General features: G+C 38.8%; 1 protein-coding gene across 4 annotated transcripts in view; it reads right to left on the bottom strand.

Annotated features, from left to right (window-relative positions):
- LOC136877108 (CDK2-associated and cullin domain-containing protein 1) overlaps window positions 1-27,800 on the bottom strand; it is a 136,438-nt gene that overhangs the window by 80,929 nt on the left and 27,709 nt on the right. For all 4 annotated transcript variants that reach the window (XM_067150925.2, XM_067150927.2, XM_067150924.2 and 1 more), the window contains exon 4: window positions 15,074-15,176. In XM_067150925.2, coding sequence (XP_067007026.1) covers window positions 15,074-15,176 — 103 coding nt within the window. The remainder of the gene's footprint in view (window positions 1-15,073; window positions 15,177-27,800) is intronic.

The raw sequence follows: 27,800 nt of genomic DNA, 5'->3' as shown, positions 1-27,800 counted from the left end.
CTTGATGGGGTTTATTAGAACAGTCCTAGAGCCAAGTTTAAGAAATGGGCCTTTGTTTTCTCCAGATTCCTGAGGTCCTTTGCAATGAGATTTTGCCAAATGATTTATATACTGTAACATAAGGTAGGAATGGTTTTAGCTTTGAAGAGATTTAAGGCAGAAGGGAGACTTAGGATTTTGACGTCCTTGATGTCGAACATTCCCTGGTCGCTGCCATGGTTCTCTCCATAATGCGTATTCTAAACTATTTTGTTGTTGGCTGCAGGGCTAGGAGTTCGCAATTTTCAATGGCTTCTCTTCTCTTAAGATGATGTCTTCCTTCGATCTTCTCCCCACCTTTTGTGAACACCATTTGGACTGTTTTCTTCTGATTTATTTCCATTTTATTCCAGTCTGCCCAGTTTTAAGGAAGTTTAGTGATCTTTGTAGGTTTTTGTTTGTTGAGCCGGTGGCCATCTCGTCAGCACAGGTATACAGTGATGTTGTTAGTAAACATATTTGTGCAATGTCAGATGTGGCAATGTTGAAGAGAAACAGGCTAAGGGGGTCACCCACTAAGTTTCTTCTTGTTTGGGTGATTTCTTCTGAATATGTGACCCTAAGTCATCTATCTTGATAATGTTGTAACACAATATATTTCTTATCAGGGTTGTAGTATTCATGTCTGTTCCTTTCCTAGTTTTTCAGAGAGCATTGTTCTATCTATGCTGTCAAAAGCTTTGGTGTAGTCTATACATATCACATAGCACTGTTTCAGCATACAAAGAGCTTTGAGGATGTCATCTACGATGTTTTGTGCGGCTTGTAGGCAAGAGTGCCCTTTCCTGAAGCCATAATGTTGTTTGGGAATCTGAGAGTCGGCAACTTGAGCGACTCTTTTTGTTGTTGTTGTTGTTGTTGTTTTTCTTCTTCTTGAGTTACGGCCTCTGTAGGACCACGGACAGCTCCTTCATTGATTGCATTTTCTTCTTCTCCTCCCAGAACCTCTTCATCCTTTCTCTTCTTCTCTCCCGCTCTTCTTCCGAGATATTCAGTATCCTCTTCTCTTGTCTACTCCACTGGTGACTCTCAATCCTTTTCCTGTATCCATCCCTATCATTGATCTCTGGCATATTAGTCGACATGTACTTGCTTCTCCAATTTTCCTTTTCTTCCACCTTGATCCCCAATTCCGACCAATCTTTTTGTTAGAATAGTGGTTAGTTGTTTGAATTAGTTGTTTTCCAAAGCTATGCCTCTGTATGAGTTTGTATCGTCCCTTGCACCGTTGTCTTTATAGTGTAGTTTAATTGTTGATTCTTTCCAGCTGATCGTCAGGTCTCCCGTTCGAGACATATTTAGGAGTGTTACGGATTTCGGATATGTATTGTAGTGTACTTAAGACACTTATCAAGTTACCTTTTGATCAAAACTAATTATTATGATCATTTCGACTCATCGAAATTGAACTGGAAGTATTTTATGCTGCGAGCTCATAATTGCGCGGTCCGCCACTGTAGCGCTAGCATTCAGAAGGCATGCTGTCGAGATTGTACTGCCACCTAGCAGCAACCACAGAACCAAAATTCAACCTTTTCTCCATGCACGAACGACAATGCGCGACGGTTGTTGTTTTTTGAGAGAGTAATACAGGATGGAGCTACTTCTGCTATTGCTGGTGGATTTTTACTTGTGTTAAGTGAAGAAAGAAGAAAAGATGTGGATTTTATTTGATCCTGGGTGATCATGTGGCCGAGGGGCGATTACCTTATCGCCATTCCATTTCCTTTTTTGCCAGTAATTTTAAAATAATCTGTGAGTAAGCATCTATTTCTTATTTACCCAGGAGATCTAACGATGTGAGGAGCAAATTGGATAATTCCAGGTTATCAAGTGGATTACATAAATATGTCTGGTTTAATTGAACTGCTTAAATCTGTAATATTCTACTACCCAGTTCATTTTAGTGTACAAGATATTGAATTCAGCCTTTACTGGTAATTGACCGTAATCTTCGTCGTTTTAAATTGTGAATTAACTACCCATTTGTTGGGGCTTTTATGTAACTGTTGGTAAAGTTATAGCACGTGTTAAATCTTTATAATCTGAAAATCCCCATCAGGGAAGTGATTAAGAGTCGAAAATTGTTTCTTATCACCTATTCTGCTGTGTATTTATCCTTTCTGGGTGGGTAGCCATTTTGTTGGGGTTGGTTATGTGACTCAGTCGCCATGGCAGCAGTATTTACATGTGTGTGGGCGTTGCCCGTATTAGTTTGACATTTGCTGTCTCTGTTCTTTGTTACATGAGGACAGCTGACGTGCGCTGCAAGAGCGATTGTTGAATTTTGCTCTTGGGAAGAGATGTGATCCAGTTATGCATCTCCATTTCTCCGTATGCTTGGCGGTTGTGAACTACAAATATTTAATTCTGGATTTTATTTGACTTGGCGACTAATTGTCACTGTTGGTCGCTTTTATATTTGATCTAATTTCTCTTTTCCTAAGTTGGCTTGTGTTGAACTTATGATCTGCGGATTTCACATGCTACTGCTCCCGTCCTACAGTTGAAGTGGTTCTTAAGAAACATTTCTCACTCTCGAAAATGCTATTGTGTGAAAACCCGGTTTTGGGTTAAGTGTTCAATTAATTACGCTGTTCTTTCTTTCATTTCATAAGGTTCTTTTTCTAATTTATCCTCACTGAGGATTTCTCCAAGGAACTGGTTTGTGAGCTCAGATTGTTTTTCCTCTTCATTTTCTTTCGCTGATTTTAATTTTAATGAACTTGAAAGTTCTATGATTAATTTAATTCCTTTTAATTTGCCTAACTGAATTTGAACTTGATCTTTTACTTACAATTAATTTATTTAATTCCTTTTAATTTTGCATAACTGAATTTGAACTTGATCTTTTGATTACAATTAATTAATTTTCAGTCATTAAAGTTATGTGTAACTTGAACATGAATTATTATTTTAGTCAGTAAGTATTATTTCTTGTCTAATCTACTCGACCTCTGTAAGCCTAGTGGTTTCCATGCCTTGCCACGATCTTCTCTTGGGAAAATCTTGGTAAGTGTTTTACTTAATTTTGTTTCCCTGATCGTGCAACTACTGTCGTGTAATACCTCACTTGTAAGTTCGCGACAGGAGGGACGGGCATATGTTTGCTAGTAATGGGTATGATGGAATGATGTGTTCATTGAAGATTCCATCAGGTCCAGGTGCTTTATGTGTTTTTAGATGAGAGATGGTCTCTTCAATTTCGCTTTCAGTAATTGGACTGTGTGCTCTTACTGTGGGTGGTGGTGAAGTAGTGAAGGCTGTCAATCCTCTATCAGGATTTAGAATATCTGCCAAGTCATCAGCTGTGTGGTAGATGGTGATGGAAGTTTTCTTTGCCTCAGGGCTATAAATGGATCTGCTGCAGCTGTGTTGGTTAATTTCTGAAATTTAGTTATCTAAATGTTCTTTGTGTTTCTCTTTTAAGAGAGATTTATAGTTCTTTCTCTGTAGAGAATAGTGATGTATGTCTTGCTGTAGCCCTCTTAGCCTTCCCTGATGTAGTGCCTGCAACACGTCCTGTCTTTTCGTACAGCACTGTGCATCAAACCATGGCTCAGCTTGCCAATTTTTGACAGATATCATTGATATAATATAAAGTAATTGTAGCGTGATGCTCATAGTGGAATAAATCTAATACATTTGACAAGGTCACATGAAAACCATCTTAACTTGGCATTACTGAAATTCCAGCATTATCAAGGCGTGCTTCTTGCCAGAGGTATTTGAATTCTATTTGTTATCATGACTAACCTGTGTTGACTGTGAGGAAAACACTCATTATTTTTCTTGTAGCTGGGACAGCACTGTCTGGCTATTTGACTGAATGGTCAATATACTGGTCCCCAGGTCAGAGAATCCTGGGTTCAATTCCTGACTGGGCCAAGGATTTTAACTGCACACGGTTAATTCATCTGGCTCGAAGACTAGGGGGTTTGTGTTTGTATTAATATACTTCTCTAAATATCCATACAACACACCACACTACCAAACCATCACAAAAACATGCAATAGTAAAAACATCCAGCCACACAAGGAATGCAACAGGAAAAGCATCAGGCCATAAAACTGGGTCAAATTCACATCAGAAGCCAGCTCTAATAAACTAGAAAAAAGGCCAGGAAGAAGATGAAGAGGCTGGGAAAGCATTACTTTCCTCATCCTTTGTGATAGTGAAGATATGGATAATATTCTTGTTTGTAGCATGCTGATTTAAAATATCCCGAGTCTTTAGAAATGAAAATCAAAAGCAGTTTATTTATTTCAGATTATCTATCAAGTTTTGTTCCACATGCATCCTCATATCTTCTCTTAAGGTGCTAGCTGTCAAAGTCACCAATAAATACAGTAAAGTCTCGTTAATCCAAACTAATTGGGACCGGAGTCTGTTCAGATTACAAAATTTTCGGATTAACTGGAGAATATTTTCTAATAATAATGTTATTGTTTTTACGTCCCGCTAACTACTTTTACGGTTTCCGGAGACGTCTAGGTGCCAGGATTTTCTCCCGCAGGAGTTCTTTTACGTGCCAGTAAATCTACTTACACGAGGCTGACGTATTTGAGCACCTTCAAATACTACCGGACTGAGCCAGGATCGAACCTGCCAAGTTGGGGTCAGAAGGCTAGCGCCTCAACCGTCTGAGGAAAATAACTTCTACAATACAGCACAGTACATACTGTAATTTGAAATGTCCATTCTTTAGCAGTTACATTAATAAAATACTGTATAAAATTACATTAGCGAGTGGATGGAAGCTGACTGTCATCAATTACAAACAGACCAAGAAATTGTAGCTATGGTGGAGAAAGAATCTGGAGTTGATGAGGAACAGAGTGATGATGAAGAAGACCACAATGAACAACTGGTGTCACATTCAGATGCCGCGGCCGCCTTAGAACTTGTCGTATGCTACGTCAAGCAACACACTGCTGCTTCGCCCACTGATGTAATGTTTATGAGACGCTGGTTTAACACTGCATCTTCGAGTAGGTTCCAGTCACTACGGAAAAAGAAACTAACAGACTTTGTAAAGATAAACAACCAGTAATTGATGGTTTATGATGTGTAATTATGTTTACATTAAGTTATTCTGGTAAAATATGACCAATAAAATGCTAGTAAATCTTCATTCTAAATATGTTCTTTCATTTCGATAAGGAGATTTTTTTTTTTTTTAAATGAATATTTCAGTTCGGATTAACCAGACTTTCAGATTAACGGGGTTCGGATTAACCAGACTTTCGGATTAACGGGACTCTAGTGTACTGCTAAATGACTGTATAGAAAGCACCTGATCTGACCAAACATATACGTTGATTTGTATACAATTTTGATGCCTCCTATGTCAACAGTTATTGTTTCTATACCATTATCCACTGTAACTGACAAGCATCGGATGTCTTACATGGCATACAAGCATTGTATGACAATGATGGTAAGTTGTAGCAATTAGCATAAACACTGGTATCGTTTTTCTTTTACTCAAATGCTTCTCATCAGCTGCATGTGTTTTCTGTATTGTGATCAGATCAATAACATTATCACGCACAGGTCTTGAAACCTTACTGTTCTATTCTGAGAAGGACCCTTTGTACTCTTATTTGAGTCCATATGGCTAGAAGATCAGTTAAAATTCAACTAATAGTTAGGCTGCCTGAATGTCACAATTTCATGTTTTCTAGGATGTACCACGTGGAGGCCAGCCTACTGTTGCATCCTTGAGATGTGCTGAAAGTAAACAACAATAACGGGACTTTACAATGTCACTGCACGTACGTATCTGATGAAGAGATTACGATGATCATCATAATTGGGTCAGAATACAAGAAAGAATTATCTCAGGAACAATGAAACTGGAACCGAAAGGATGTGAATTAGGAGAATTCTCCTGCAGGTGCTCATGACAGAATCATTAATCATATAGCCTCTTCTACACATCTGATGCCATTTAGACTGCCAGTATTTCAATTCTGATGTTCTATCTTATTTTAACACACAGAAGAGTAACTGGAACTCTACCGGATGATCCATTGTTGAGTATTAATTCATTTTATTGGGTATATACTAAATGTGTTATAAGAGATCTGTATAACATGCTGTATTGAGTGAGCTTTCTTCCACTGTTTAAAAATGTGAAAACCTACATAATGTTTTCGAGGAATCACATGGAAGAAGATAATTTAAAAAACTGCACAATCAATGGGCACACAGTTTCAATTAAACTGTCCTTCAAATACTAGACAGGCTGGAGTACCGGGGGATTGCCTGTCCCTTATAAAAGCCCTGGATTCGATTTCTGGCTGATCTATGGATTTTAATCCCAGACTGAGCTGGAATGGGGTTCCCTCACTCAACCTAGTGTGGGCCAACTGAGAAGCTGTGAGATATGAGAAGCAGTTCTCCTGCTGATAGAGCACAAGTTGACTGACTACAAACATCAAGGAATTTTGCTCCCTGGAATGTACAGTCATAATTTTTTACTATAGGGTTGGAAAACTACCTTCCACCATCCAGTATTTCAGTTTCATTTGACTTGTTTCAACATTTTATGTATGATATAATTATACATATAAAATTCATCCTGGGTTTAACTTGAAATACTCTTGAAAGGTTTGATAGGTTAAATCTATTATCAACAAAAGCAGACATACATAGTCATATGCAGCATTAAGATAATTTTAAGAATGTGGACACTATCCATTTTTCTTTACTTGATTTTACATGTTGTAACTGTACCAAGGTATAATCCCCTTGGTCACTACGAGAGCTCCATTAAAACATTATTGGAAATGATTAGGTTAAGTTAAGTAGATAAGACTATGATATTATGTGTTTGTGCAATTATTTAGGTTAGGAGAACAGTAAGACAGAATATTAATTTTCACCCTTTGTATAAATTTATGTTAGTGGATAGTTTTTTTTTCTATCTGCTTTACGTCGCACCAACACAGATAGGTCTTATGGCGACAATGGGAGAGGAAAAGCCCAGGAATCGGAAGGAAGCGGCCGTGGCCTTAATTAAGGTACAGTCCCAGCATTTGCCTGGTATGAAAGTGGGAAACCACGGAAAACCATCTTCAGGGCTACCGACAGTGGGGTCCGAACCCACTATCTCCCGGATGCGAGTTCACAGCTGCGCGCTCCTAACCGCACGGCCACCTCGCCCGGTATGTGTAAAGAATTGGGTAGCGCAAGATACATTGTGTGTTGACCAATAGGATTCACGTCTGAGACCTTTTATAAAGGCTTGCCCGATGCATATCTGGTCTTGTTATGTCTGATCCTGTGGCCACTATTGCTTCATGTGCTTTGTTTACTACAATGTGTGCGTCATTTATAAACTACATTTCATCGCAAGGTATACAGCCTTCGTCAATGCCGAAGTTATATCATAAGTGTTTGAAGCACTGGCTCATTATTATGGAGGTGCAGGTATGTGCCAAATTCTACAGTACCAGTATCATCCAGAGTTTTCAACTGTTTTGTGCCACTTGAGGAGAGACAAACAGTTAAAATCTGTGATTGTGACTTTGAATTATGCTCGTATGCCAGAAGCTAGAGACATCCGGATTTCATGATGCTCTAAGCTTATTGTGGTTCATGTTTGTGGGTTACTGTAGTCACGTCCTAGTTCGTGAACCATGGGCAACGGCTGAGTGGCCTAGTAAGTGGTCCTGAGAGTCGGGATACCAGTTGCTATGGAATGGGAGTGGGCATCTCGGACATATTCTGAGTCGTGGCCCTCCTTGTGCTCAGGCGGCTAGGACTACACAATTCACCGGTGGTCCATAACCCGTTAGAGGAGAGATCCTCACTTGGACTATGTGCAAGTAGGGCAGCATCCTGCTTCATGAATTTACCGAGCTCAGAACACTAAGCAAGCCTCAGACCTATGGGAGTAATGGAGTCCCACTCCCATTTGACAGGCGAGGGACTCCTTGGAAACAACTTGGCGAACGAAATGGAATTCGATGGGGAGCTATCAATATTAATGGGGCTTATGGAAGAAAGAAGGTAGAACTTGCTGAGTCAGCAAAGAGGATGCATCTGGATGTGCTAGGAGTAAGTGATATTCGGGTAAGGGGAGATAAGGAGGAAGAGATAGGAGATTATAAAGTGTACTTGACGGGTGTTAGAAAGGGAAGGGCAGAGTCTGGGGTAGGGCTCTTTATCAGGAATACCATTGCACGCAACATAGTTTCTGTTAGGCACGTAAATGAGCGAATGATGTGGGTAGATTTGTCAGTGGGAGGAATTAGGACAAGAATTGTGTCCGTGTATTCACCATGTGAGGGTGCAGATGAGGATGAAGTTGACAAGTTTTATGAAGCATTGAGTGACATCGTGGTCAGGGTCAACAGCAAGGATAGAATAGTGCTAATGGGCGATTTCAATGCGAGAGTTGGGAATAGAACTGAAGGATACGAAAGGGTGATTGGTAAATGTGGGGAAGATATGGAAGCTAATGGGAATGGGAAGCGTTTGCTGGACTTCTGTGCTAGTATGGGTTTAGCTGTTACGAACACATTCTTCAAGCATAAGGCTATTCACCGCTTCACATGGGACGCTAGGGGTACCAGATCCATAATAGACTATATCTTAACAGACTTTGAATTCAGGAAATCTTTTAGGAATGTACGAGTTTTTCGGGGATTTTTCGATGATACAGACCATTATCTGATCTGTAGTGAACTAAGTATCTCTAGGCCTAGGGTAGAGAAAGTGAAATCTGTCTGCAAACGAATAAGGGTAGAAAATCTCCACGACGAGGAAATTAGACAGAAGTACATGGATATGATTAGTGAGAAGTTTCGAACAGTAGACGGTAAGCAGGTTCAGGATATAGAAAGTGAATGGGTGGCATACAGGAATGCTGTAGTAGAAACAGCAAGGGAATGCCTAGGAACAACTGTGTGTAAAGATGGGAAAAGGCGAACATCTTGGTGGAATGATGAAGTGAGAGCAGCCTGTAAACGTAAAAAGAAGGCTTATCAGAAATGGCTCCAAACAAGGGCCGAGGCAGACAGGGATTTGTACGTGGATGAAAGAAACAGAGCGAAACAAATAGTTGTTGAATCCAAAAAGAAGTCATGGGAAGATTTTGGTAATAACCTGGAAAGGCTAGGTCAAGCAGCAGGGAAACCTTTCTGGACAGTAATAAAGAATCTTAGGAAGGGAGCGAAAAAGGAAATGAACAGTGTTTTGAGTAATTCAGGTGAACTCATAACAGATCCCAGGGAATCACTGGAGAGGTGGAGGGAATATTTTGAACATCATCTCAATGTAAAAGGGAATCATCATGGTGGTGTTGCAAACAGTCAAGCTCATGGGGAGGAGGAAAATGATGTTGGTGAAATTATGCTTGAGGAAGTGGAAAGGATAGTAAATAAACTCCATTGTCATAAGGCAGCAGGAATAGATGAAATTAGACCTGAAATGGTGAAGTATAGTGGGAAGGCAGGGATGAAATGGCTTCATAGACTAGTCAAATTAGCATGGAGTGTTGGTAAGGTACCTTCAGATTGGACAAAAGCAGTAATTGCACCTATCTATAAGCAAGGGAACAGGAAGGATTGCAACAACTATCGAGGTATCTCATTGATTAGTATACCAGGCAAAGTATTCACAGGCATCTTGGAAGGGAGGGTGCGTTCAGTCGTTGAGAGGAAGTTGGATGAAAACCAGTGTGGTTTCAGACCACAGAGAGGCTGTCAGGATCAGATTTTCAGTATGCGCCAGGTAATTGAAAAATGCTACGAGAGGAATAGGCAGTTGTGTTTATGTTTCGTAGATCTAGAGAAAGCATATGACAGGGTACCAAGGGAAAAGATGTTCGCCATACTGGAGGACTATGGAATTAAAGGTAGATTATTAAAATCAATCAAAGGCATTTATGTTGACAATTGGGCTTCAGTGAGAATTGATGGTAGAATGAGTTCTTGGTTCAGGGTACTTACAGGAGTTAGACAAGGCTGTAATCTTTCACCTTTGCTGTTTGTAGTTTACATGGATCATATGCTGAAAGGTATAAAATGGCAGGGAGGGATTCAGTTAGGTGGAAATGTAGTAAGCAGCCTGGCCTATGCTGACGACTTGGTCTTAATGGCAGACTGTGCCGAAAGCCTGCAGTCTAACATCTTGGAACTTGAAAATAGGTGCAATGAGTATGGTATGAAAATTAGCCTCTCGAAGACTAAATTGATGTCAGTAGGTAAGAAATCCAATAGAATTGAATGTCAGATTGGTGATACAAAGCTAGAACAGGTCGATAATTTCAAGTATTTAGGTTGTGTGTTTTCCCAGGACGGTAATATAGTAAGTGAGATTGAATCAAGGTGTAGTAAAGCTAATGCAGTGAGCTCGCAGTTGCGATCAGCAGTATTCTGTAAGAAGGAAGTCAGCTCCCAGACGAAACTATCTTTACATCGGTCTGTTTTCAGACCAACTTTGCTTTATGGGAGCGAAAGCTGGGTGGACTCAGGATATCTTATTCATAAGTTAGAAGTAACAGAATTGAAAGTAGCAAGAATGATTGCTGGTACAAACAGGTGGGAACAATGGCAGGAGGGAACTCGGAATGAGGAGATAAAGGCTAATTTAGGAATGAACTCGATGGATGAAGCTGTACGCATAAACCGGCTTCGGTGGTGGGGTCATGTGAGGCGAATGGAGGAGGATAGGTTACCTAGGAGAATAATGGACTCTGTTATGGAGGGTAAGAGAAGTAGAGGGAGACCAAGACGACGATGGTTAGACTCTGTTTCTAACGATTTAAAGATAAGAGGTATAGAACTAAATGAGGCCACAACACTAGTTGGAAATCGAGGATTGTGGCAACGTTTAGTAAATTCTCAGAGGCTTGCAGACTGAACGCTGAAAGGCATAACAGTCTATAATGATAATGTATGTATGTATGTATGTATGTATGTATGTATGTATGTCTAAGCTTATTGTATGAAAACTGTAAAGGGGGTGAAGCTGATTCCTGCCCGTGGTGCCCCTGCAGAGGTACATGGATTAAAACTCCAGTACTGAACTGAACGTCAGCATTCCAGAAGTATCTACCATTCAGTATGACATCGCTATATTCAGAACGGTCTTTATCAAGACCAACACTAACCATTATATCTGTAAATATTGAAGGTTTATCTCCATCTAAAGAAGGAATGTTATATCAGCTGTGTCAAACGTACAAATGTGATATATTATGCCTTCAGGAAACTCACAGGGATGAGCAACTACGGCAACCAAAAATAGCGGGAATGAGACTTGTAGCCGAGATTCTCCACAGACAGTATAGCAGTGCTGATTTTGCCAAACCAAATTTTGTCTGTTGCAGCCACCATTGAAAATCAAATCGACATAATAACTGTGGAACTCAGTAACTGCACTGTTTCGGGTGTCTACAAACCACAAAATGTAGATTTCTCCTTCAAAATTACAGATAACTACTACAAGCAAAAGACAAAATTTGTGGTTGGAGACTTCAACAGCCATAACAGTGCATGGGAATATACAGATGACGATAATAATGGAGAGGCTGTGTTAGAATGGGCTGATGATTTCCAATTACAACTTATTCATGACCCCAAACTACCTTCATCCTTTAACAGCAGTAGATGGCGACGAGGCTTCAACCCAGACCTGATATTTGTGAGTGAACACATGGCACAGCAGTGTGTGAAATCAATGTGCAATCCCATTCCAAATACTTGTCTCAGCAATTCAACCAATAAAGGTTCTGTTTCGAAGAAGATATAATTTCAAAAAAGCAGACTGGCAGAAGTTCAGCTCAACTCTTGATAAAATAATATCAGATATCCACCCAACACCAGAGTTTTATGAACACACATATTTCACTGTTTCAGGAAGATCCACTAAGTGAAGACACTATCTCAGCTGGAAGGAAACTGCTTTCCTCAATTGCAGAGGCAAAGAAAGAAGCTTGGATCAAACTTATGGAGGTAACAGATATGTCAAGAGATAGCCGAAAGGCTTCGAAGCTTCTCAATTGACTTAGCAACGATCCAACCGAGGGACCAGTCCGTGCAAATGTTACACAAACCAAATCGCAAATCAACTTGTCATCAATGGGAAAAAAAATCACCCAATAAGGAAAATGGAACATAATATCCAAAAAAAATGAGGTAATAAAGTTCAGTAACCTATCCCGGTCATTTGAAATAACGGAATTACAGAAAGCGATTCAATGTAGCAAAAATGGAAAAGCAGCAGGAGTAGATGATATCAGAATAGAACAAATAAAACACTTCAGTTCAACCACACAAGCATGGCTTTTAAATTTCTTCAACAACTGTTTTACTTCCCTAAAAATTCCAAAAAAATATGGAGAAAATCCAGGGTGGTCGCATTTTTGAAACCTGGAAAGGAACCTTCGGACCCCAAAAATTTCACACCAATCTCCTTACTCTGCCACCTATACAAAATAATGGAAAGAATGTTGCTCAATCGCTTAATGGGAGTAGTAGACCCAGTTCTAGTCCCTCAGCAATGTGGCTTCCGTCCAGGAAAGAGTTGCACAGCACATATTTTACATCTAACCCAGCACACTGAGGACAGGTTTGAAATGAAGAAAATGACTGGTGTGGCTTTTGTGGATCTCTCAGCCGCCTATGATACAGTAAATCACAGGATATTATTACAAAAACTTTATAGAATCATTACAGACATCAAGGTAAATCAAGATGACAGCTACTATCCTGGAAAATAATCGCTTTTTTGTTGAATTCCAAGGACGCCCAAGCAGATGGAGATATCATAGGAATGGTCCACCTCAAGGCAGTGTACTGGCTCCTATTCTTTTCAACATTTACACTAATGACCAGCCATTACCAGAAAATACTAAAAGCTTTATCTATGCCAAAGACCTTGCACTTACTACTCAAACTGATACCTTTGATAAAGCAGAGATCTCTTTAATTGCAGCATTAGAAGAGCTAGGTACCTATTATGAGAAAAACCAACTCAAACCAAATCCAGCTAAGACTCACATTTGTGCGTTCCATCTGCGGCATGCACAAGCCTCTCAGAAACTCAGAGTACTATGGAAAGGGAACTTACTGGAACACTGCTTTACACAAAAGTACCTGGGAGTTATGCTGGATCGCACATTAAAATATAAGAAACATTGCCAAAACTTAAAAGATAGCTGCTAGAAACAAAATTCTACGAAAATTATCAGAAACAAGTTGGGGAACAGAACCACAAATAATCAGAACATCAGCTCTAGCTCTATGCTACTCTGCAGGAGAATATGCCTCCCTGGTTTGGTAGAGGTCAGCTCATACAAAGCAGGTTGACATCGCTCTAAACGAAAGCTGCAGGATCATTACTGGATGTCTGAAACCTACACCTACTGAGAAGGTCCAACTTTTAGCTGGTATTGCTTCCGGTGAGATTCGTATGGAGGTAGCAGCTGACAAAGAAAGGCTCCAGTCATCTTCTTCAGAGGCACATTCTCTCTATGGATACCACCCAGCCCCACAGAAGCTGAAATCTAGAAAAAGTTTTCTCCGCACATCAGTTAACCTTGAGGGGAAAGCAGAGAATGCTAGGGTCTAAATGTGGAAAGAAAGAATCAACCCCCTTTCCAACTGAATAGAGCTGAAGGAAAGTCTTCCATGTGGACACTAGGAGAAGTGGACAGTATGGAAATCCCCTTAACAGACTCCCTACAGAAGTTGGCAGAACAAAAGTAAATTTGCGGAAGTGGGGTTTCTCAAGTGATTCATCACTTTGTGATTGCGAAGAGCAGCAGACGATCCAACATCTATGTCAGTGTGTTTTATGTCCTTCAATGTGCACTATGAAAGACTTGATTGCAGCTTCCCCCAACGCTATTGACGTCGCCCAATACTGGGCAGGAATCATCTAGCTCTCAAATTGTTGCTTTATCTGTGATTGTATAATAGATCTGTGTATTTGTATAGTAGGAATGTAGATATCATGTTGTTTTTTTAATATATGTAAGTAAAGTTGATACTTCTGACACGAATAAAGAAGAAAGAGATAGGAGTATATTTATCTGTATGAGGAAGGGCTTGCATAAGACAGTATGCGAGTAGACTGAAGTGTAGATTTCAACATTTTGTGAAGGAAGCAGTTTTTGTAAATATTATTTGTAAAGGTGATGGTTATGTTGTTTGAAGGTGTTATAGAGGAGATGGTTAATTTGTAAATAGTGTTTAAGGGTTACAAGTTGTCTGTAGAAGATTGTGGAGGGGATAAGGAAAATTGTTTGTGTTGGGAGAAGTTGTAATGTATTGGAAAGCGGGAGAAATGCTTGGTGGATTTATGGAAAAAAGGGTTTAATTGAAGTTTGTTTTCTTTAGTAGTAGAGGTTTACCTGGCATACTACCCAATTTTCTTTCAGGTGTTAATAGGTGTCAGGTAAGCAAATTTGGTACCATATCAGCTCATGATCCAACGCCCTGGAAAGAAGAAGAAGAGTTCATGCTCGATCTTTAAATGTAGTTATTTCTATACTCATTGAGTATGGTGGCACCCAATTCCATTGCCTTCTAGGCTTTTTAAGTTACAAATCTCGTTATTTATATCAGTAATTTATGTTTTTTTTTAACAACTTGCTTTACGTTGCACCGACACATATAGGTCTTATGGCGACAATGGGATAGGAAAGGCCTAGGAGTGTGAAGGAAGCGACCATGGCCTTAATTAAGGTACAACCCCAACATCTGCCTGGTGTGAAAATGGGAAACCACGGAAATCCATCTTCAGGGCTGCCAACAGTGGGGTTCGAACCCACAATCTCGCGGATGCAAGCTCACAGCTGCGCACCCCTAATCACACAGCCAAATCACCCGATTTTATGCTTTTTAAAGCAGGTACAATATGGATTCAAACAAGTTTCTTCTATGCTTAAGAATGTAAGTGTTCTTCATGTACATATAGGTTTGAAAATGACTAGCAAAGTAATTGAGGGAAAATGCAAGCAACCTTCTAAACATCAGTCAATGAATGCTAATTTTCTAAAACCTTATATCTCACCCATAATCCGGTCCATTCTTCTGTCAGCAACTTTTTGACGAAATAAATCCATTAGTTCGACTTGAAGAGAAGTTTGCAGAAGAGCTTCGACGTAGAATTTGTTCTGTGAAAACACAAAATTAAATTCACAATATTAATGCACTTTGTAATGAAAATGATCTAATGTATAAACAAATATCAGAATCTGAAAAATATTATTAGAGCCTCGTAACTGACAACTCCGAAATTACTTTTGATTCAATATGTTATTGTACATTGTAAAAATTATGAGTTTCTATTTTTTAATGTAATTTTTGACACCCAAAGCTTTACAATTTATAAATCTCATTTTTCTTTTCAACCGTATTGGAGTTCAGAGTATCAAATTATTATAATTAAAGAACCACCTTTCCAATACACAAAATCCTTATATTTAGGATGAAACCATTTAATTACAAATTGGACATGTTTCACTCAACTTTGTGAGCATCATCAGCAATAGTTAACATAAATCATTGGTGGGTCAGGGCCCTGATCCTGGTGTATATCACAAAAGAATGTCTAATATACATTGATAAAAATATATAAATTTAACACTTTAAAATAATCAATAAGATTATTTATGTCTATTAAAACAAAAAAAATTTTCATTAAAATTGTTTAAAATGTAAACGGAATGGATGGCTTAGAAGTTAAAAATAGTATATGGTAATTAGATGTTCTTAAAAATCGTTGTCCAATATATCTACGCTCTATTGCATTAAACTGTTTGATAAATTCAGTTTTTCATATCAGGGTGATGTCTAGACGACATTTTATCACCAGTGAACTTCGTTTTCAACCATCGTGTGCGATTTTAGTGTTTCTCATCATCTTTATTTTTTAAAAACAGCAATATAGTTTATAATAAGAACTCACCCTGATATGAAAAACTGAATTTATCAAACAGTTTAATGCAATCGAGCGTAGATATATTGGACAACGATTTTTAAGAACATCTAATTACCATATACTGTACTATTTTTAACTTCTAAGCCATCCATTCCGTTTACATTTTAAACAATTTTAATGAAAATTTTTTTTTGTTTTAATAGACATAAATAATCTTATTGATTATTTTAAAGTGTTAAATTTATATATTTTTATCAATGTATATTAGACATTCTTTTGTGATATACACCAGGATCAGGGCCCTGACCCACCAATGATTTATGTTAACTATTGCTGATGATGCTCACAAAGTTGAGTGAAACATGTCCAATTTGTGATTAAATGGTTTCATCCTAAATATAAGGATTTTGTGCATTGGAAAGGTGGTTCTTTAATTATAATAATTTGATACCCAAAGCTTTTACAAACACAATTTCAACACAGACTGAAGCTTGACCGAGAACTATCTGGACGGCTAGCATAGTGCAGTTTTCATAATCTACTGATGACAGCTTGGTACACAAACATTTTGAATTGATCTATTTTGAGAATCACATCTGCACTGGTCTAAGCCATTTATTCCAAATGACTGGTTACTTGGAAAGGATACTATTACCTAGTGTCACTTACCAGAAACCACTAAGACTTTGTCTTTGCATGGTGTTTTCAAAGGATTTTTTTAAAAGCCTTTTTTAACTAGAATTTAGACATAATAAGCTGAATGCTAGCCCAGATCAACTTCTGGTGAGATACGATGTTTCCATTGCACTGTCTTCTGGTATGGGCCAGAACAAATTTCTTTTACTTTCATACATATCAGCCTCATCAACAACAACAATATGAAAGTGATAGCTTGAGCAATGCTAGTAATGCCATTCCTGGCTATGAACGGAGTGAAAGTGCCACTCATTGGTTCAGCTGGTGTGTACATTTCACTGGGCTTGGCAGAATATGTAATGGCATCTTCTAATACAGTGAGGAAATTAACAGGAAACTACCTCACTCCTCACTTCCCTGGTATGCCTCTTCAGTGACGTCTATGCTGTTTTTGATAGCTGATGGTGGTGGTGGTGATAATGGTAATTTTTGTTCTAAGTAGTAAAACTGGGTAACAATCCTCAGAAGAGAAAAAGGATCCAAGTTCTGATCCTCCGAAGAATGAAGGTATCGGCAAAATTAAGGGAAAGAAACCACAGGCAGAAGGTCCACTCAATCTCATTGATTAATTATTTTTAAAAAGAGGAAAATTACTATAATTAATCACTGCTGAAAATATAATTCATTGCTATAACAATAAGTATACAATTGTTTGAATACGACATGTTTATTTTGTAAATATATACAATTCTACTGCTTTCAAGCGAGCCAGACTACTGGGAGCCACGTGCACTCATCTGTATGTAATGGATGTTTCAACAGCAGTTGTTAAAATGGTTGGCATGTACACAAATTCCTTGAATACATGGAATTACAGTATAATTCTGAATACAAGGTGCACCCCATAATCAAAGATGTAGTAAGTGAAAAAAACTTTTTTTTTTTTCTTTTCATATAAGGCACACCCTAAAATCAAACTGTAGAATGTGAAAAAGGTTACGAGCAGATTCTGAGAACATTTTAGTATACCCTAACAAGTTTTATGATCCATTTCTTATCATGTTTCTAATCCATCTCTCTATCAACCATGCACTGTTGAAAATAATGTCTCAGAACATAAAAAAGAGAATTATCATGCTATTTGCCAATAACAGAAAAGAGAATTTTTTAAGAAGCTAGAAGTGAGCAAGTTTGTAGATTATGGTAACTTGTCATGGACAGAATAATGGTACTGACAAAATTAAGTTCATTTTTCAAAAGAAAAGTTATCTTACATGCCAAAAAATATGTAGTCATACATGGTGGCAGGTACATCACAAATGTAAAGGTCATCCCTCGTGAAAGCATGGACAGTGACCACAGATTGTTGGTAGTAGACTTCAAACATAAGACAAATGAAACGCAGAAACTTATTACGAAAAAACCAAGGAGTAAAACTTGGAAGTTGCAAGAAGTCCAAATAAAGGAAGAATATAAACTAAAGATTCAACAGAGTTTGCCGAAGTGTGAAGTAACCAGCGTTAATGAAGAATGGAAGGCCTTCAAAGACACCTTTGTGGGAGAAGCCAAAAACCTATGTGGAGTTACAAGTTCTATCAAAAGAAAAAAGGAGACACCATGGTGGAATGATAGAGTGAAAACAGCGGTGAAAGAAAGAAACCAAATAAAGAAGGCACTGGACAAGGAAAAACAAAAACAGGGACAAGAACGAAATGAACAAGAAATACAAAGACTTCAAGGAGTATACAGGAACAAGAAACTTGCTGTAAAGAACATTGTAAGGGAAGAAAAAGAGAAGAAATGGAATGAGTTTGCAGACAAACTGGAAGAGGACAGTAGAGGAAATATGAAATTGCTATACAGAGTAGTGAAAAACAAGCGAAGGGATCAAGAGACCATAAAAGCAATAGAACGTGATGATGGAACTCTGGCACAAGAAGAGGGAGAAATTAAACAAGAACTCAAGATCTATTTCGAAAAGCTGCTGAATGGAGATACAGAAAACATAACAACGGATAGAGGAGAGCCAAGTCGAGGAACCACAACTGAACCACCAATTACATGGCTTGAGGTTGAAAATGCGCTCAAGAGCATGAAGAAAGGAAAGGCAGTGGGCATAGATGAACTAAGTGCAGATATGCTGAAAGCAGCGGGAGTTCCAGGAATCCAATGGCTCTATAGACTGCTCAACAAGATATGGGAGGAAAATACTGTTCCTGAGGACTGGAAGATGGGCATCATTGTACCTCTGTTCAAGAAAGGAAGCCGACGAAAATGTACTAATTACCGTGGTATCACACTACTGTCTCATGTCCTGAAAATATTGGAAAAAATAATAGAGACCAGAATCAGAGATATTGTTGAACCAATTTTGGAAGAAGAGCAGTATGGTTTCAGACCAGGAAGGTCAACTACAGACCTTATATTTGCAATTAGGATGCTAATGGAAAAATACTGGGAGAAGAACAAGCCTTTATTCCTAATATTTTTGGACATTGAGAAAGCATACGATAGTGTACCAAGGGAAAGAATTTGGCAATGCATGAAAGAACTTCAAGTGCGAGATAGCCTCATAGACAAAGTGAAAATGTTGTATAGTGGGAACAGAAGCTGTATTCAAGTAGGATGTGGTTTGTCGGACTGGTTTGAAACAAAGAGAGGAGTGCAGCAGGGCAGCTCATTGTCACCACTTCTATTTATTATTGTAATGGATGTAGTAATGAAATCTATTAAAAGGAAAGAACATGGAGATATCAAAGCCTTCACATTTGCAGATGATGTTGCGATCTGGAGTGACTCAGAAGATGAATTGGGAGAGAGAATACAAAGCTGGAATGAGGAGTTTAAGAAATATGGTTTAAACATCAGCAAGACCAAGACTGTGGTGATGAAAGTGTATGGGGAAGGAGCAGAACCAATAGTCATGTTAAATGAAGCTCAACTGGACAGCGTTCCAGTTTTCAAATACTTGGGTAGCGTTATATCAAATGACAACCTAGCAAAACATGAGGTGAACAATCGAATCAATAAGGCAACACAATTCTACCACCAGGTAAGACACCTGCTGTGGGATGAGCAAATACCCATGAAAACAAAAATGACATTGTACAAATCCTATTATACACCAATTCTTACATACAGTCTCGAAACCACAACACTGACCAATAGAGATAATTCCAAACTTCAGGCAGCTGAAATGAAATTCCTACGCACTATGATCCAGAAAACCAGGAAAGACAAGATTAGGAATGAGAAAATTAGAGAAGAAGTAGGAATAGACAATTCTCTCCTAAATAAGATTCAGATATCAAGACTGAATTGGTTTGGTCACATGAAGAGGATGCCAGTAAACAGAACTGCAAGGAAGGAATTTGACAGAAAGGTAGAAGGAAGACGACCCGTGGGAAGGCCACGAAGGAAATGGATAGATTTAGTTAAGAGCGATGTAATGCTGAGAGTTCATGATTGGGACAAGTTGGTGGAGGAAGAATGGTACAAGGACAGGATAAGATGGAGGAGGCTCATATACCACACCCGGGAAACTGGAGATGGTTTAGGATGATGATGATGATGATGATGATGATGATGATGATGATGATGATGATGATGATGATGACATTTTGTACTGCAGAAACAAACGTTTGTCAATGAAGACTTAAATGTGATGCCTTGTTCACTCACAAGAAGGCCAAGGAAAGGAGGTCATCTTGAATGTATCAAAGCACACATTGTCACATTTTTAAAAGAGATGTACAAGTGGTCTTGCTGTGGCAAGAAAATGGAATTGCAACATACGCCAAGCAACCTGTGAGAAATTTAAACATGCCAAGGATCATTTTCAAGGCCAGCCAGAGTTGGATAAAAAGATTTATGAAAAGGCAGGCATTAGCATTTCGAAGTCACACTATCTGTCAGAAATTACCTGCCGATTTCAAAACAATTCTGAATGATTTCCAGCGTTATGTGTCTGATTATGTTACAAAATCCACTAGAGGAGATTGGGAATACAGAAACTTTGACCTAGTTTTATTTGCCACGAAACTCTACAACAGGAGTATATACGAAGCAAGTTTGTATAAAAACTGCTGGTGGTGAGAAACAGCGAATCAATGTCATGCTAGCAGCAACCGCAGATGGTAAGAAGTTGCTGCCATATCTCATAATGAAGTGGAAAACTGTCTCAAAGAAAGACTTCCTAACAGATGTGGTTATCAGAGCATGATAGAGCTGGAAGAAAAAGGATCTAATGATTGGCTGAAGACCATCTGGAGTTAACATCCTGGTGCATTGTTAAAATTGCCATCCATGTTACTTGGACTCATTCTGTGGCCATCTAACCAATGAAGTGTATGAGATCATCAGAAGGTAGAAGAACAAACTTGTAACCATTCAAAGGAGAGTGATATATGTTCTTCAGCTTTTAGATGTTTCAATCAACAAGCTATTCAAGGATGAAGTGAGGAAGGAATACAAAGCATGGATAACAACAGGTGACTTACTCCTTCCAGTAGCAAAAAAAGCTTCTCGGTAGGTACTCATCCAGTGGCTGTCAAGGGCATCGAAGGGCGGACATTGCCAAGGCTTTCAAGAAGTGCTCCCGTAGTAACACCCTTAATGGTGTGGAGGATGATCTGCTATGGAAGAAAACTGCTCCAAGTGTAACAAGGCTCCAGATGATCCTGATACTAACATCAATAAACTTCAGTAGCAAATTAAGTGATGCCACACATAGATCAGTGATGAGGATGAATAACAGTGATACCTGGTACAGTAAGGTTCATTCTATCATTTTGAAGGATTTTTAATGTTGTGATATTTCTTGTGATATATACAGATGCATGGTATTTATTTCCATAATGAGCCAACATGTACTGTTGTGTCGCCATACTGGATTCATACATTTTAATGCTCTGATAAATATATTCATTAATTGGTAACTTTATGTTATATACTTAAAATGTTTGCATTATTTTATCTTCTTTCACATTCCAAAAATAAGCTGATACTCATTATTTTCAGTAAAAATAAATAATTGTACGGCCTCAGCTACCGTGTGCAAGCATTTAAATTAGAAGTCAAAGAACCAAAATTACGGATCGTTCCCGTGGTCGATACTCCTGCCAAGTTTCAAGACTGTAGCTGTCTGGTAAGTTGGTGAAATAATTTCTCAACTTGTGACAAATGTATGAAATTTGACCTAGATCAAAACATTTACCTGTATCTATGCCATAAACAGCCGACATACGATAAAATGTCTTAGGACCAAAAATGTAGGCTGCGAAAGGGGCCGTCATATCCCGCAATTTGTTTGCCGATATGACCAACCGTTCCGCCACAATAAATTTCCAAATCACGGCTGTGAGCTTGCAGCCGGGAGATAGTGGGTTCGAACCCCACTGTCGGCAGCCCTGAAGATGGTTTTCCATGGTTTCCCATTTTCACACCATGCTTGACCTGCAACTGATTGAGAAATTCAGAAAAGTTCCAATGTTTAACTTTTCACCTCCAAAAATTATCGAAGAGTGGAGGCAATTTTCATGACAGTGCAAACCATTGTTTCAAGATTTTTTTTTGTTAAACAGTGTTGTATCGCCAAATGGACAAGACATTTAGAACACATCATGAATAGATTTAAAACTTTGGTCCCGTGACTTTTAGTCGTATCTTGATCCCTTATGCCTTGGACAGAGCTGCATTTTCAGATTTTACGTCCATTTTGTACATTTTCCATAATTAATTTTACTGTTTTACACACTTACAAGACCAAAAAGGATCATGAAATTCGGCAGGCTCATTGGAGTGTCCGTGGGTCACATGTGAGCAAAATGCACAAGTCTAGCACCGCGTAAGAATGGAAAAACGAAAGGAATATGTGGACACTCTACTCCTAATATAAGATTCTAAACAAATCTGCGGTGTACCTGATGCAGAAATGACAAAACATCAAAGAACGAAAATATAGAACGTTTCAACCACGATACACCTCGTAAGTTTCAAGACTATAGCTGCCCATTAGGTTAGAGAGAATTTAATGAAACTTGGTATGCAAAGTCGGGAAATAAGTCGCTACAATCTAGGCCATAAATAATTTTATTCACACTGAGTGAAATGTTAGTTTAGGGGAAGGCCTAAAATTTCATTCTCAAATATTTATGTTATTAGTGGTCATATCTTAATGAAAATTGGTATGCAAAGTCAGGGTAATAAATCGATATAATCTAGGCTATAAATAATTGTATTCACGCTGAGTGAAATGGTAGTTTAGGGGAAAGCCTAAAATATAATTCTCAAATATTTGTTATTAAAGGTTGTAATCTTAATGAAAATAGATAGGCAAAGTCGGGGAATAAGTCACTACAATCTAGGCTATAAATAATTCTATTAGTTCTGTTTGAAATGGCAGTTTAGGGGAAGGCCTAAAATTTAATTTTCAAATATTTGTTATTAGTAGGGCCCAGATACATACGCACTAAAAACTCCAAAAATATGCATGCACATGTGCACTAAAAATGTTGAAAATATGCAAAAAAAATATGCACTAAAAATAAAACAAAATATACTTAACAGACTTAATTTTAACTCAGTGTTAAACTGACAAAAATGTTTAATTCCTTGCAAAATGATGGCAGTAGGTTATCAAGAGTTTTTCAATGTTTTCAGGGGTCAATGACATTGTTGTCGGACAGAATTAATTTATACACTGAAAATGATCGTTCTACATCAACGGACGTAACTCGGCAATACTTGTACACTAGCACTGATTGCTCGGAATGACTGATTCCACTTATGTAGCTGCTTATGGATTGAATCTTCTTCAGTCATGGGTTTGAGATCAACACTGCACTGATTTTCCTTTTAATGTTTTCTCCAGTGTCACCCTCGACCCCATTTAAAGAACTAATGGTGTTTTGAATTAACTGAAAGGATTTGTGTAGGGGTACACCACGACTTTCTAGGCCCTTAATCGCCTTCAAAAGTGAAGAATAATGCACATGGATGAAACATATCATTATATATAGTTTCAGATTCAAATGCGCACTTTGCTTCATGAACACACGGTGTATGACTATCATCAATACCTTTCGCTACATCTTTCACTTGATTAAAGTTCTCCTGGTAGAACGATACTATGGAAAACAAAGTTCCCCATCTTGTGAGAACAGGTTCTGGTGAAAGAGAAACCTGAACAGATGAGTTTTGTAGAACTGTACACGAGCTGGAGCTTTTAGGAACCGTTTTCCCACTTGAAATTACTTTGTTGACAGATGGAAAGAGGGTACTTATCTCTTCTGCAATATGATGCAATCCATGGGCCAAACATGTGACATGGATGAGATTTGGAAAAAATACTTGAAGAGACTGACCAGCTTTCAATATATATGAATCTGTATCTGTGACTAAAAGGCGCATTTTGTAACAATCACTTTTCGATTCACTAGGCCACACGAATCGGTTGTTTCATCTACCGATATCCAAACACAGTTCCCTCCTATGTCAGATTGTATCGAAAGACGACAGAAGCATGCCGTGAAAGTAAAGAGTTCTTCTTAAGGGTAGTTTCATCTGGTATCCTTTGGTTGGCACAATACTTTTCAAGAAATAAGCGTAGATGTGGTTTATTCAATTTATGCAGTGGAATGTTGCTGCATACAAAAGCTTTCCAAATATCAGTGGAAAATGTACTAACTTCACACCGTGTTTTCACATCGGTTAAAAGTAGCTGTTGCGTATTCTTACTTTGCGCTTTTGATCTCAGATACGTTGTTCTTTCTGAATGATGTTCAATTTGAAATTATATTTTATCACACTTTACACTTGTGTTGCACACTTGACAGTATAGTACATTACCGTCAGTTGTATAGTCACTATTGCCTGATATCCACTTTTTAATTAAAAAGACTTAGAGCCCTCATATTTAGGCATTTGTACAGTTTAATCTGGAAAACACTGCAACAAACGACCAGTGAGTTAATAGACGAACGCACTTGTTTAAGCAAACCTTGGGAGGCTACTGTAAGGAGAAAGGATTGTCAGAAGCGAGGAAGTAGCTGTTGTGAAATAGGTTATTATCCGTCTACCTGCTTCTATTTTGACACCAAAAGCCCTTTCCTTAATCAGGGGAAAGCTTCTCACATTGTCAAGGGATGTACAACATATACGAGGACAGTTTGAAAAGTTCTCGGAATCACCGCTAGATGTCAGTGCTAGAGCAACGAGGTTCCTGCGCAATAATCACACATCCTTTGTGAGTGAACACGTGGCGCGTCAGTGCTCTAGCTGCAGGAGTGTGGTAGTGACGACTCTTTGTTGTTGTTCCCGCGTAGTGATGTGACAATGGAAAAAACTGAGATTCGAGCAGTGATTAAATACTTTGTAAAGAAAGGTATGAAAGTAAAAGGAAATTCACGCCGACTTTCAGAACACACTGGGGGGACTCTGCTCCTTCATTTTCAACTGTTGCCAAGTGGACAAGCGAGTTTAAATTTGGTTGGGAGAGCTTGGATGATGATCCGCGTAGTGGACGGCCAAAAAGTGTTACGACCCCAGAATTTATCGCAAAAGTGCATAAAATGGTCAGGAGAATCGTTGACTGAAAGTGCGGGAGATTGCTGAAGCTGTAGGGATGTCTTCTGAATGGGTATATTATATTTTAACCGAGGAATTGGGTATGAAAAAATTATCCGCAAGATGGGTGCCGTGGCTCTTGACATTGGACAATACACGCACTAGATTGGAAATGTCCGAACAAAGTCTGGCTCGCTTTCAGTGCAACCAACAAGATTTTTTGCGCCGGTTTGTGACTACAGATGAAACTTGGGTCCACTACTATACCCCAGAGACAAAACAGCAGTCAAAGCAGTGGAAAAACGCTGATTCACCACCACCAAAGAAAGCAAAGGCAGTGCGTTCGGCCGGAAAGGTCATGGCCTCAGTTTTCTGGGATGCAAAAGGCATTCTGCTGATGGATTATCTTCCTACTGGCCAAACAATTACGGGGCAATACTATGCAAACCTCCTAGACCAACTACAGGAAAAGATACGCGAAACAAGGCCTGGTTTGGCAAGGAAAAAGGTCATCTTTCATCAGGACAACGCTCCGCCGCATACAAGTGTTATTGCCATGGCAAAAATTCATGAACTGGGGTATGAATTGTTGCCACATCCACCTTATTCACCTGATTTGGCACCATCAGACTTTCATCTATTCCCCAAGCTGAAAATTTTCCTCGGTGGACGGAGATTTTCTACAAGGGAAGAACTGACAGCCGAATTGGAGAGGTATTTTGCAGACCTGGAGGAATCTCATTTTCGAGATGGGATCAAGGCATTGGAACATCGCTGGACCAAATGCATTAGTCTAGAGGGAGACTATGTTGAAAAATAAAAGCAGTTCCACCGAGATAAGATACTTAATTCTTGTACATTCCGAGAACTTTTCAAACCACCTACGTAGACTTCATTATATTTTTCATTTCCTTCAGAAATCTTAGATAATCGATCACACATAAGAGAATTCAAACCACCTACGTAGACTTCATTATATTTTTCATTTCCTTCAGAAATCTTAGATAATCGATCACACATAAGAGAAAAATATACCTGTATATGCACCAACATTCAAAATATGCACTAACGTTAGTCTGATGGATGGGTGCCGCAGCTCTTGACATTGGACAATACACGCACCAGATTGGAAATGTCCGAACAAAGTCTGGCCCGTTTTCAGTGCAACCAACAAGATTTTTGCGCCGGTTTGTGACTACAGATGAAACTTGGGTCCACTACTATACCCCAGAGACAAAACAGCAGTCAAAGCAGTGGAAACATGCTGATTCACCACCACCAAAGAAAGCAAAGGCAGTGCATTTGGCCGGAAAGGTCATGGCCTCAGTTTTCTGGGATGCAAAAGGTAGCAGCGTTTCGGAAGTTGCAAGGACAGCAGTCTGGATGATTGACTGATATGGCCTTGTAACAATACTCAACATGGCTTAGCTGTGTTGATACTGCTACACGGCTGAAAGCAATGGGAAACTACAGCCGCAACTAACTCCCAAGGACATGCAGCTCTCTCTGTATGAATGATGTACTGATGATGGCTTCCTCCCGGGTTAAATATTCCGGAGGTAAACTAGTCCCCCATTCGGATCTCCGTATCATCAGGAAGATGGATACTGACATTCTGCGAGTCGGAGCGTGGAATGTTAGAAGTTTGAATCGTTGTGGTAGATTAGAGAATCTGAAAAGGGAGATGGATAGACTAAAGTTAGATGTAGTTGGTATAAGTGAAGTACGTTGGCAGGAAGAACAGGATTTCTGGTCAGGCAACTACCGAATTATCAACACAAAATCAAACAGAGGAAATGCAGGAGTTGGTTTAATAATGAATAAGAAAATAGCTCAGCGGGTAAGCTACTATGACCAGCATAGTGAAAGAATTATTGTCATTAAGATAGACACCAAACCAATGCCCACCACAATAGTGCAGGTCTATATGCCAACTAGCTCAGCAGATTATGAGGAAATCGAAAGAACATATGAAGAGATAGAAGATTTAATACAACATGTAAAAGGTGACGAGAATCTAATTGTGATGGGATACTGGAATGCAGTGGTAGGCCAAGGAAGAGAATGTAATACAGTAGGCTATGGTGTACTGGGAGGTACACCTCAACGCCGCGCATTCAAAATTAGCGCCTAAATGAACTCCTCTATCGAACTAAAGGGGAAACTACTACAACAGGAACTTACAACTTAAATCAGAAGATGTCTCCACTGAAATATAAAGTAATTTTGTTATTGTGCAGTTTCCTAAACTGGCTGAATTTCTCCTTGTTTTGTTTTGATATACATCAAGAAGTTTGGACATTTTTCCACAGATGACACTACCAAAAAACTATGATCATGCACCCTGGTGCAAGGTGAAAGTACTTATAACTTAAAGAAGTTTTGTATTCCTAGGTTTTCCATAACTGATCTATGTTCATTTATTTTTGGGTTGGCAACCCTCCTTTTTTCTATCCACCAGTTTTGAATCTGGCCAGTGAAAAATTTGTAATTAATTTTCAATCTATCACCGGCTTCTTGTTCGATTCTGAGTGTAACTTTGACATTAACCAATTAAATTGAGAGGGTGTGGCTGGTTTAGTCTTCAATGATCTCGAACCTTCCCTGAGGGTTTATAAACTGCGGCTTTTCACATTTCTTGGCCAATTGATTGCCG

The sequence above is a fragment of the Anabrus simplex genome, chromosome 7 (assembly GCF_040414725.1).
Source record: "Anabrus simplex isolate iqAnaSimp1 chromosome 7, ASM4041472v1, whole genome shotgun sequence".
NCBI classification, from domain to species: Eukaryota; Metazoa; Arthropoda; class Insecta; order Orthoptera; family Tettigoniidae; genus Anabrus; species Anabrus simplex.
This window is presented reverse-complemented; position numbering and strand designations above follow the sequence as displayed.